The 12,830-nt window shown below is 36.7% G+C and overlaps 1 protein-coding gene across 1 annotated transcript in view; it reads right to left on the bottom strand.

The window, feature by feature from the left end:
* The window catches only part of MIB1 (MIB E3 ubiquitin protein ligase 1), a 140,449-nt gene that overhangs the window by 85,953 nt on the left and 41,666 nt on the right, over nt 1-12,830 (bottom strand). The window contains exons 5-6 of the mRNA XM_035270722.3: nt 12,299-12,365; nt 10,771-10,975 (exon numbers count right to left, since the gene is read on the bottom strand). Of these exons, the coding sequence (XP_035126613.1) occupies nt 10,771-10,975; nt 12,299-12,365 (272 nt within the window). The remainder of the gene's footprint in view (nt 1-10,770; nt 10,976-12,298; nt 12,366-12,830) is intronic.

Raw genomic sequence — 12,830 nt, 5'->3', positions numbered from 1 at the left:
GGTATTACAGTTGGGTCCTGAATACAATAGGGCTAGTACCCTTATAAGAGGAGAAGACATCAAAGATTTCCCTCTCCAACTGCACATGGAAGAAACACGATAATAAGCACATTTAGAGAAGGTGGCCATCTACAAACCAGAAAGAAAGGTCTCAACAGAAACCAACAGAGTTGGCACCTTGATCTTGTACTTCAGCTTCCAAAAGTATGAGAAAATACTTTTTTTTTCTTTTTGAGACAGGATCCCACTCTGCCACCCAGGATGGAGTACAGTGGCGCGATCATGACAAACTGCAGCCTTAACCTCCCTGAGCTCAAGCAATACGTCTACCTCATCCTCCCGAGTAGCTCAGATGACAAGCACATGCCACCACACCCAGCTAATTTTTGTTTGTTTATTTTTTGCAGAGACAGGATTTTGTCAGGTTGCCTAAGCTGAGAAAGTAAGTTTCTATTGTTTAAGCAACCTAGTCTGTGGTATTTTATTATGGCAGCCCTAGCCAAATACTACAATGGCATTATTACCAATCTCTGTAACATACTTTCTTTGGAAAAATGTCTATTCAAATCTTTTGCCCATTTTTCTATTAGATTTTAACTGTTTAATTTTCAAAGTTCTTTATATATTCTACATACAAGTCCATTATTAACCATATAATTTGCAAACTTTTTAACCATATAATTTGCAAACTCATTCCATGAGTTATCCACTTTCCTAATAGTCTCCTTTAAAACACAATCGTTGGCTGGGCGCGGAGGCTTACACCTGTAATCCCAGTACTTTGTGAGGCCAAGGCAGGAGGATCACGAGGTCAAGAGTTTGAGACCAGCCTGACCAACCTGGTGAAAACCTGCCTCTACTAAAAATATAAAAATTAGCTGAGTATGGTGGCACGCGCCTGTAGTTCCAGTCACTCAGGAGGCTGAGGCAGGAGAATCACTTGACCCCAGGAGGCAGAGGATGGAGTGAGCTGAGATCATGCCACTGCACTCTAGCCTGGGCAACAGAGTGAGACTCCATCTCAAAAAAAAAACGCGAAGGTTTTTAATTTTGATGACATCACATTTCTCTACTTTCTTTTTGGTTGCTTCTAATTTGGGGATCATATCTACTAAACCATTGTCTAATCCAAGGTCATGATGATTTAGGCCTATGATTTATTCTAAGAGTTTTCTAGTTGTACCTCTTACATTTAGGTCTATGTTCAATTTTGATATAATATTGGTGTATGGTATGTAGTCAGGGTCCGACTTGTTTGTTGATAACCAATTATCCCAGTACCATTTATTGAAAAGATCATTCTTTTCCCACTAAAGTATCTTCAACCCTTGTCAAAAATCAACTGACCAGCCAAGTGCAATAGCACATGCTTGTAGTCCCAGCTACTCAGGAAGCTGAGGCAGGAGGATCACTTGAGCCCAGGTGCTACAATGTACCATGATTGTTCCTATGAACACCCCACTGAACTCCAGCCTCAGCGACCTAGCAAAACTCCATCCCTTAAAAAAAATCGATTGACCTAAATGCAAGGGGTTTATTTCTGGACTCTTAATTCTAGTCCATTAATCTACATGTCAACACTACATCATTAATATATATCTTGATAACTATAGCTCTGTGGTTAAGTTTTGAAACCAGAAAATATGAGCTCTCCAAATCTGTTCTTCTTTTTCAAGACTATTTTGACAACTGTGGGTCCCTTGAATTTCCATATGAATTTTAGGATAAGTATGCCAATTTCTGCAAAAAGAAAAAAGTACCAGAAATTTGATAGGGATTTGATACTCAATCGGAAGATTACTTTGGGAAATACTGCCATTTCTTGTGGGTTGAATTATGACCCCCTCCAAAATATGCCAAAATCGTAATCCAGGTATCTGTTAATATTATCTTATTTATAAATAGGGCCTTTACATATGTAATCAAGTTAAAGTGAGGTTATACTGGATTGGAGTAGGGCTTAAATTCAATGTCTAGTGTCCTTATAAGAGAGTCATGTACAGATACCCACCAAGAAACACAGACTCACAGGGAGAAGGGCATGTGAAGACAGTGGCAGAGAATATAAAGTGATGCCAAGGAACAAAAAGGATTGCTGGGAACCACCAGAAGGTGGGAGAAAGACATACAACAGATTCTCCCTCAAAATCTCCAGAACAAACCAATCTTGCCAACACCCAGACTCTGAACTTCTAGCCTCTGAAGCTATAAAAGAGTCAATCTCTGTTAAGCCATCCAGTCTATGGTAATTTGTTACAGCAGGCCTAGGAAACTAATACACCATCTAAACAATATTAAACCTGATCTAAGAACACGTAATGTTTTGTCATCTATGTAGGTCTTCTTTAATTTCTTTCAACAATGTTCAGTAGTTTTCACTATACAGGTCTTATACCTCCTTGGTTAAATTTATTCTTAAGTATTTTATTATTTTTGATGCCATTGTAAATGAAATTGTTTTAATTTCATTTTCATATTGTTCATTGTTAGTGTACAGAAATATAACTGATGTTCCTATATCAAGCTTGGTTCCTGCAATCCTGATGAACTCATTTATTAGCTACAATAGCTTTTGTGGATTCTTTGGGTTTTTCTATACACAATATCAGGTCACCTGTAAACAGAGTTAGTTTTACATCTTCTTTTTCTTTTACTTCTTCATTTCTTTTTCTTACCTAGTTGCTATGACTAGAACCTCTGGTACAATATTGAAAAGAAGTAGACATTCTTGTCTTGTTTCTCATGTTAGGGGAAAAGCATGCAGTCTTTCATCATTAAGAATGATGCTTGCTGTGCGTTTTTCATAGATGTCCTTTATCAAGCTAAAGAAGTTCTCTTCTGGTCCCAGTCTGTTTAGTGTTTTTATCACAAAAGGGTGTTGGATTTTGTCAAGTACTTTTTCTGCATCTACTGATATGATCATGTATGCTCTTAAGATTTGAATACAATCAGACCTAATGCTATATACCTAGGTAAGCAACTTAATGTTAATTTTTCTTATTCTACATAATATCCCTCCCCAAAGAACCTCAGGGAGTTAGTTTCTTTATGTACATATCAGTAAGACAATTATTCAGTTGATTCTGCTTTAAAATACTATAAACATACTAGAATGAATTAGATATATTTTGGCCCAAATAAAATTAAAAAGACAGGCCTAGCCTCCAAGAAACTTGCAATCTATATATCAAATGAATAATCATTTTAATAGGTAATAGTAAACCTAAATAGATGAATAGTATATGCATATATAATACTATGGAGAGCAAGGAAAGAGGAGGTTCCCAAACCATATAAACTCAATATTTACAGGATGTAGAGAAATTATTCTAGGCAAGAAGGGAGAAACAGAGGAAAAGGCATTTTACCTAATGAGAGTAGTATGTTAGAAAATACAGAAGTGAGGAAATGCATACAATTTTATATTGCTGATAAGGATTAGTGTATGTGTACATATCTGTGGCAATGGACAGCTGGGTTATCAAGAAATGACCCTGAATGGAGTGATTTCACCAAAATCACAGAGTAGAAACAATCTGGCTTCACTATCCCCAGTAGAAAACCAAAAACAAATATCCAGCACCAAGATTATCAACAGCAATATCCAAGTCAAGTCTGAAGATGAAATAATCCCTGGGGCCAAAGAGACATGAAAAACCCTAAACAGGGCCAGGCGTGGTGGCTCACGCCTATAATCCCAGCACTTTGGGAGGCCGAGGTGGATGGATCACAAGGTCAAGAGATCGAGACCATCCTGGTCAAAATGGTGAAACCCCGTCTCTCTTAAAAATACAAAAAATTAGCTGGGCATGGTGGCACATGCCTGTAATCCCAGCTACTCAGGAGGCTGAGGCAGGAGAATTGCCTGAACCCAGGAGGCGGAGGTTGCGGTAAGCCAAGATCGCGCCATTGCACTCCAGCCTGGGTAACAAGAGCGAAACTCCGTCTCAAAAAAAAAAGAAAAAGAAAAACCCCAAACAGAAAATAAAAGAAATGAATTTCTCTAGCTGCAACCCCCCAACCCTATCTACCACTCACAAAACACAGAAAATTCCCCCAGGCATCAAAGTCTCTACACTGGAAAAAATGAGAAGGCAGAAAACCAGCTTCCTTCCCCACCATCTTGGGTTCACTTACAGGAAAATCATTCCTGCCTCAATCCACAGGAAGCCTTTTGAGTATCTGCAGGAAGAAAAATCCCTAAGAGTAGGTACAGTTCAAAGAGAAGAGACAGGACTAGCAGCCCTTGAAACTCTGCTCTTTATCTTAGCCAAAAGAGATGTCAAATCAGAGTGGCTGTTCAGGAGCACTATATTGTAGGAGACATACTCCATGGGTCTTCTGGACATAAATCCCTAACCAGACTTCCTACATAGCCAAAGTATCGCTTTTGGGATCCGCCCCCACTCCTTCCTGCCCAATTCAGGATGAACAGAATTTCAAACATTTGTGAGACCCAAGGCAAACTTGAGATTAAGACACCATTTAGTTCTGAAAAGGAGGCAGCAATCTAGAATTCAGAAGATTCAACAGGCAATTGCAAATAACCTCTAATCAAGTATGCCCTAGACATACTAAAACAAGCACACAGCAAAAACTAGAAAAAATAAATGATCCCTCAATAAGAAGCCATATAAGGCATATAAGAAACAAAATAAGCAGGAAGCCATGACCTCCCTCAAAGGACAAAGCAAAGAGCCAATGACCAACACCTAATGAGGCAGCAAGTGTAAGCTCTCAGTTAAAAAATTCAAAATAGCAGTTCTAAAGAAACTCAGTGAACTCTAAGATAACACAGAAAAGCAATTCAGAAATTGTGTTAGATCAGAGAAATCTAACAGATATGGAAATGATATTTTCAAAATCAAGGAGAAATCCTAGAATTGAGGAATATATTTGTTGAACTGAAAAATGCATCAGAGGCTCCCAACAGCAGAGTTAATCAAGCAGTGGAAACAAAAAACAGTGAGACTGGTTATAGGCTATTTGAAAATACACAGAGGAGAAAAAAGAACAACAAGAAATGAAGAAGGCCTAAAAGATATAGAGACTAACCTTAAAAAAGTAAAATTGAGTCAGTGGCATTCAAGAAAGAGTTGAGAAAGAGCAAGGGGTCAGAAGCTTATTCAAATTATAACAGAAAACTTTCCAAATCTAGAGAAAGATAAAGTAAAAACTATAAAAAATATAAATATCAAGGTATAGCAAAGTCAGAAATCGCCAAGCAGATTAAATCCAAATAATCACCAAACAGACTACCCCAAGACATATAATAATCAAACTCTCAAAGGTCAGAGACAAAGAAAGGATCCAAAAATAAGTAATAGAAGAGAAGGAAAAAACACATAAGAGCACCAACTCTTCTAGCAACAGACTTTTCAGCAGAAACCATATAGGACAGGAGAGACTGAGATGACAAATTCAAAATGCTAAAAGAAAAAAAAAAGGTAATTAAGAATATTGTACCAAGCAAAGCTTTCCTTCAAACATGAAGGGGAGATAAAACCTTTCCCTGATTAACAAAAGCTGGAGAAATTCATCACCACTACGCCAGACTTACAAGAAACGGTAAAGGGAGTTTATCGGTCTAAAAGAAAAGAAGCCAGGCATGGTGGCTCATGCCTGTAATCCCAGCACTTTGGGAGGCTGAGTGGGGTGGATCACCTGAGGTTGGGAGTTCGAGATCAGCCTGACCAAAACAGAGAAAACCCCTTCTCAACTAAAAATACAAAATTAGCCAGGTGTTCTTCCAGGCTCCTATAATCTCAGCTACTCAGGAGGCTGAAGCAGAAATAGCTTGAACCTGGGAGGCAGAGGTTGCAGTGAGCCAAGATCACACCATTGCACTCCACCAGCCTGGGTAACAAGCAAAACTCCAACTCAAGACAAAAAAAAAAAAGAAGAAAAGAAAAGGACACTAATATGCAAAAAGAAAACATGTGAAGATATAAAACTCCCTGGTAAAAGTAATTACACAGACAGATTCAGAATACTCTAATTGTGTGTAATACCCACATAACTGCAGTATAAAGACTAAAAGACAAATCTATCAAAAAAAATCAGTTAAGAGATAGGCAATATCAAAAGATGTACACAGAGACAAAAAGTCACAATGTGGAGGAGTTAAAGTGTAGTCTTTAAGTTTTCCTTTGTTTGATTTTCTTTGTAATCAAAGTTAAGCTGTCATCTGTTTAAAATAACCTGTCATATCTATGTTTTTGTAAGCTTCATGGTAACCAGGAAGAAAAAACACATAGTTGATATACTAAAAATAAGCATCACAGGCTGGGCACAGTGACTCACACCTATAATCCCAACAATGTAGGAGGCTGAGGCAGGAGGACTACCTGAGGTAAGGAATTCAGAACAGCCTGAGCATCATCGTGAGGCTCCATCTCTATAAAGAAAATTTTTAAATGACCATGGTGGCATGCACCTGTAGTTCCACCTACTTGGGAGGCTAAAGTGGGACGATCACTTGAACCCAGGAGCTTAAGGCTTCAGTGAGCTATGATGATGTCACTGCACTCTAGCCTGGGTGACAGAGTGGGACCCTGTCTCAAAAACAAAAATGATTAAAAATAATTTAAAACATATTACCAAAGAAAATCACCTAACCACAAAGAAAGACGGCAAGAAAAAAAAAGTTACAAAACAACCAAATAACAAGTAACAAAAACAGGAGTAAGTCTTTACCTATCAATAACAATATTGAATGTAAATCAACTAATTCTCCAACAAAAAGACATACAGTGGCTGAATGGGTAAAAGAAAATTATTTTAATGACCCAACCATATGCTGCCTACAAGAAACTCATTTTGGCCAGGCATGGTCAACATGTTGAAACTCTGTCTCTATTAAAAAAAAAAACAAAAAACAAAAAATCACACTGCTACATGTGTACCTATGCAACTATCCTGCATGTTCTTCACATGTACCCCAAAACCTAAAATGCAATTAAAAAAAAGAATAATAATAAAAAAATACAAAAAAAAATTAGCTGGGTGTGGTGGCAGACACCTGTAATCCCAGCTACTTAGGAGGCTGAAGCAGGAGACTTCCTTGAACCAGGGATTTGGAGGTTACAGTGAGCCAAGACCACACCACTGCACTCCAGCCTGGACAACAAGAGTGAAACTCTGTCTCAAAAAAAAAGAAAGAAAAAAAAGGGGAAAAAAGTTGGAAAGGGCGAGGAAATGGATTCTCCCCCAGAAATTTCCAGAAGGAATCAGTCCTGCCAACACCTTGATTTTAAAAAAAAAAAAAGAAAAAAAGAAACTCATTTCATCTATAAAGACACATACAGACTGAAAGTGAAGGGATGGAAAAAGATACTGCACACAAGTGGAAACCAAAAAAGAACAGGAATAGAGTTATACTTTTATATCATATAAAATAGACTTTAGGTCAAAAACTGTATAAAAAAAAAGAAAAAAGCCACTATATAATAAAAAAGTGGTCAATTCAGCAAGAGGACATAATAATTATAAATATATATGCACTCAATACTGAAGCAACCAAACATAAAACACAAACATCAACAGATCTAAAGGGAACGAAATACTACAATATCTTTAATAGCAGGGGACATTTCAACATCTAACTTTCATTAATGGACAGATCATCCAGACAGAAAATTAACAAAGACACATCATAGTTAAACTACAATCCAAACCAAAGTTACAAAACTGACATTTACAGAATACTTCATCCAACTGCCGGAGAATACACATTATTCTCATCAGTACATGGAACATTCCCAAGAGACCACATATTGGGTCACAAAACATGTCTCACTAAATTCAAGAAAGTTGAAATAGTATCAAGTATTTTTTCTGACTACAATGGAATAACACTAGAAAGAAATTAAACATCCTGAACAATGAATGGGTCAATAAAGAAATTAAGAAAAAAATTATTTAATTTCTTAAAACAAATGAAAGTATAAACATAACATTTCAAAATGTATGAAATATAGAAAAAGTAGTAGTAAGAGGGACGTCTATAGCAATAAACACCTAATCAATAATTTAAGGCTGGGCGCAGTCGCTCATGCCTGTAATCCCAGCATTTTAGGAGGCTGAGGCAAGCAGATAACCTGAGGTTGGGAGTTCGAGACCAGCCTCACCAAACATGGAGAAACCTCATCTCTACTAAAAATACAGAATTAGACGGCCATGGTGGCACGTGCCTGTAATCCCAGCTACTAGGGAAGGCTGCGGCAGGAGAATCGCTTGAACCCAGGGGGCAGAGGTTGCAGTGAGCCAAGATCATGCCACTGCACTCGAGCCTGGACAGGAGTGAAACTCCATCTAAAAAAATCATAATAATAATTTTAAAAGTAGGAAGATTTCAAATAACCTAACAATACAGCTCAATGAACTAGAAAAGCAAAAACAAAGCAAATCCAATAGAAGGAAAGAAGTAATAAAGATCAGAGCAGAAATAAATGAAATTTAGAATTAAAAACAAGAGAAAATACCAACAAAATGAAGAGCTTAATTTTTCAAAAGATAAACAAAATCAACAAATTTTTAGGTAGACCAACTAACATAAAACCAGAAGACCCAAATAAAATCAGAAACAACTATGGAGACATAACTACAGAAATGCAAAGGATCATGACAGAATATAATGAACATCTATATGCCAACAAATTGAAACACCTAGAAGAAATAAATTTGTGGACACATACAATCTACCAAGATTGAGACAGGAAGATATATCAAACCTGGTCAGAGGCGATGGCTCACGCCTATAATCTCAGCACTTTGAGAGGCCAAGGCAGGCAGATCACTTTAAGTCAGGGATTCAAGACCAGCCTGGCCAACATGGTTAAACCCTGTCTCTACTAAAAAATACAAAAATTAGCTGGACATGGTGGCACATGCCTTTAATCCCAGGTACTTGGGAGGCTGAGGCAGGAGAATCACTTGAACCTGTGAGGTGGAGGTTGCAGTGAGCCGAGATTGTGACACTGCACTCCACCATGGGTGACAGAGCAAGACTCCATCCCCGACCCCCAAAAAATAAATAAATAATAAATATACATATATTAATATTATAAATAATATATATTTATAATAAATAAATAAATAAATATATATATATGACCTGAACAGACCAATAATGAGTAACAAGATGGAATAAGTAATAAAAATGTCTCCCATCAGAGAAAAGCCCAGGGCCTGATGCAGATGATTTCAATGCTAGATTCTACCAAACATTTAAAGAACAAATACCAATGCTCTCAAACTACTGTTACTTTTATCAGCCAGGTGAGGCGGTTCAAACCTGTAATCCCAGCACTTTGGGAGGTCAAGGCAGGAGGATTACTTGAAGCCAGGGGTTCAAGACCAGCCTGGGCAATATGGCAAAACCCTGACTCTACTATAAAAAAAGTTTTTTACTTAAATTTTTTAAAAGAGAAAAAAAAATGATTTTTTGGATGCTGGCAAGAACGCAGAAAAAAGGGAATACCTGTAGACTGTTGGTGGGTCTGTAAATTAGTACAGCCGCTATGAGAAACAGTATGGAGATTCCTCAAAAAACTGAAAGCAGAACTATCATATGATCCAGTGGGATTATGTAATCCCACTGCTGGGTATATATTCAGAATAAAGAAAATCAGTACATCAAAGAGAGATTTGCACTCTCATGTTTACTGCAGCACTATCCACAATAGCCAAGACATGAAATCAACCAAAGTGTTCATCAACAGACTTAAAGGATAAAGAAAATGTGGGCCAGGTATGGTGGCTCATTCCTGTAATCCCAACACTTTGGGAGGCCAAGAGAGAAAGATCACTTGAGACCAGGAGTTTAGAACAGTATGGACAACACAGTGAGACCCCATCTCTAAAAGTAAAATAAAATAAAATGTGGTACATATACCCAATGGAATATTACTCAGCTATAAAGTGAATGAATGAAGTGAAATCCGTCATCTGCAGCAACATATATGGAACTGGAGGTCATTATGTTAAGTGAAATAAGCCAGACACAGAAAGACAAATACCGCATGTTCTCACTCATATGTAGAAGATTTAAAAAGATTTTAAAAGTGGATCTCATGGAGATTAAAAAGTTGACTGGTGGTTACCAGAGGCTGGGAACAGTAGAAGGTAGGGGATGAGGGAGATGGTAAATGGGTACAAGACTACAGTTAGGCAGAGGGAAAAAGATCTGGTGTTTGATACTACAGTAGGGCGACTAGAGTTAACCATAACTTGTATAGTTCAGAACAACTGTGGTGATCTTAATACTGACGGTTGTCCCAACTGTCTGTTTGATCATTACACATTGTATGCATGGATGAAAATATCACATGTATCCCAAAATATGTACAACTCTTGTGTATCAATAAAAATAAAAAATAAGAGATGACCCTGGACATATGCACCAAAGGAGTTTTAATATAAAACCCTTACCATTCAGAGTAGACTGATATAGTCTATTATGAACACAGAACTTTTAAGCGGTATTCAGAACTAATATTGAAATAATGTATTCTCCTCTTGAAGGAAAAACATTATACAGAACTGTATCATAAACATCCTCATATAAATTCACATATACAAACAAACACACACACACATAACTCCTATTTGTTTCTCTCTACCTTACCAATATATTCCAGATTTTTACTTACCATTTAAAAGCTAGCTTTAATGAGTATTTGGTTGTATCACATAATTTGCTTTCTCCAAGGCTCTTTTCTCTGTATTAACTTTATTTGCCATTAACAAAAATTGAGAGATATCACCAACCTATTGCCACTTGGATACTGTACTACAATGTCATGATCTTCATCGATGCCACAAACAGTTCCAGTTGTAGTTAAAGTCTCAAACATTCCATCAGTCCATCCTCCATGACCATGCTGCAAAGACTGTACAATTTCTAGATCGAGATCTATATTTACCAGGTCACCAATCTGCAATCCACCAGGATTCCTATTGCCATTCTGCTCACCTGTAATTTCAGAGGCAATTGAATAAAGGGGAGGGAAAATGTCACAACAACATGCAGCTGCATAATCTTTAAATAACGTGTAGATATTTTAGTTTCAGCTACCATCTAGTTTTAAAAGGTTTTGAGAACTCATTACAATTATTTTGAGAACTCATTATAAAATTTTAGAACTAGAAAGCTTTAAAAAAAAAAAGAAGCCTAACAGACTCAAAAATTGAAATAATGAGTTACAACGAAGACTGAGTAAGAGTAGAGTCTATAAAATACAATTCAACCTTACATCAGAACACAAAGTTCCAAGTGTTGAAAATACTCACTTTTATGCCTGGATAACTTACTATCACTGCATCAGAGCCACAATAACTAACTAGAGAATATGAATGAAAGCCCTATAATTATTTTTTCCCTTAAGTGCTTAGTACTATTTTATTTTAACAAATAGTTCCTGTGATTCTTGCCCTAAAGAGCATTTTAAAATACATCAAAGCCCATCCCCTAGATTATGTTCAAAAGCTAGTTCTGAGATGAACTCATGATCACAGAACACTATGCTGAGATCCAAAATATGCATGTTGATTTTGCATTTTTCTTATGAAAGCAAGACAAAAACAAGAAAGCTTCTGAAAGCAAGAGAAATAGATGAGCTCATTAAAACTGTAAATATTTTTTATGCATTCTCCTTTTCTAAAAAAAAATAAGGTATACTACAAAAAAAAAACAGCACTTTTTGCTACAAGGGCAAGTCAAATAATTTGGAAGGAGAAACACAGTTCACATGAGAACGGAAACCATTCAGAGAATAAAGACTTGATCAGGGGAGTGTAGTAAATGTCCATCCAGGCAACAATAAATCTATAAAATGATGGTAGGTTTCGTTTTTCTGTCCCCTTTTTAAAATTTTAATGATACATGAAATTATATGTATTATCTTAATCTTGGCACTGTTCTTAGGAAGACAATTTGACAAAAATTCTAAGGAATTTATAAGCACTAAAATGCCAAATCCTATTCTCAATAGTGTATGACATACAACTGTCATAACCTAATGCAAAACTTTTCAACACTATAATTTACAGTTAAAAGATAAAAGTTTAAAATATATATTATGACATAAATGGCCAATCAATTCTCAAAACATGACAACTCTGAGTCCAAATAAAGCATAATAAAAGAAAAAATATTTTAAGACTAAAGTAAAGCCAAAAAAATTTCTCTAAGTAACTTTAGTGGTAATTAACTTTTCTAAAGTCCAATTTAAACATTTTACTGATTCCACGAACTCTGACCTATTATTTAGTAATACTCTCTAGTCTGCTAACTCACCTAGCACAGGGCAGTGATCTCTGTAGAAAGAACCTCCCTTGGCATCCTGGACACATTTCAGATCAGACTAAGAAGAAAAGAAACCAGAAAAATCACCCATGAAAACTTCAAATATGGCTCAATACCTGAAATAGGCAAAAATATTCATTCAGAACATATCCAAAACAGAAGTCAAGAATATTCTAGGTCAACAATCACACTAACATTGCTTTCAAAAGCACCTGTAAAAACCAGAAACCTGATCTTCAGGTAGGTCATATTTTATTTACTTTGAGCATTCTTTTAAAGCTCAAAATTAAAATGTCTGAATCTGGCCGGGCGCAATAGCACTTTGGGAGGCCAAGATGGGCAGACGAGTTTGAAAACAGCCTCATCAACATGGTAAAACACCATCTCTACTAAAAATACAAATAAATTAGCCATGTGTGCGTGCTGGTGGGCACTTGTAATCCCAAATACTCAGGAGGCTGAGGCAGAAGAATTGCTTGAACCCAGGAGGTAGAGGTTGCAGTGAGCTGACATTGCACCATTG

The sequence above is a fragment of the Callithrix jacchus genome, chromosome 13 (genome assembly GCF_049354715.1).
Source record: "Callithrix jacchus isolate 240 chromosome 13, calJac240_pri, whole genome shotgun sequence".
Taxonomy (NCBI): Eukaryota; Metazoa; Chordata; class Mammalia; order Primates; family Cebidae; genus Callithrix; species Callithrix jacchus.
This window is presented reverse-complemented; position numbering and strand designations above follow the sequence as displayed.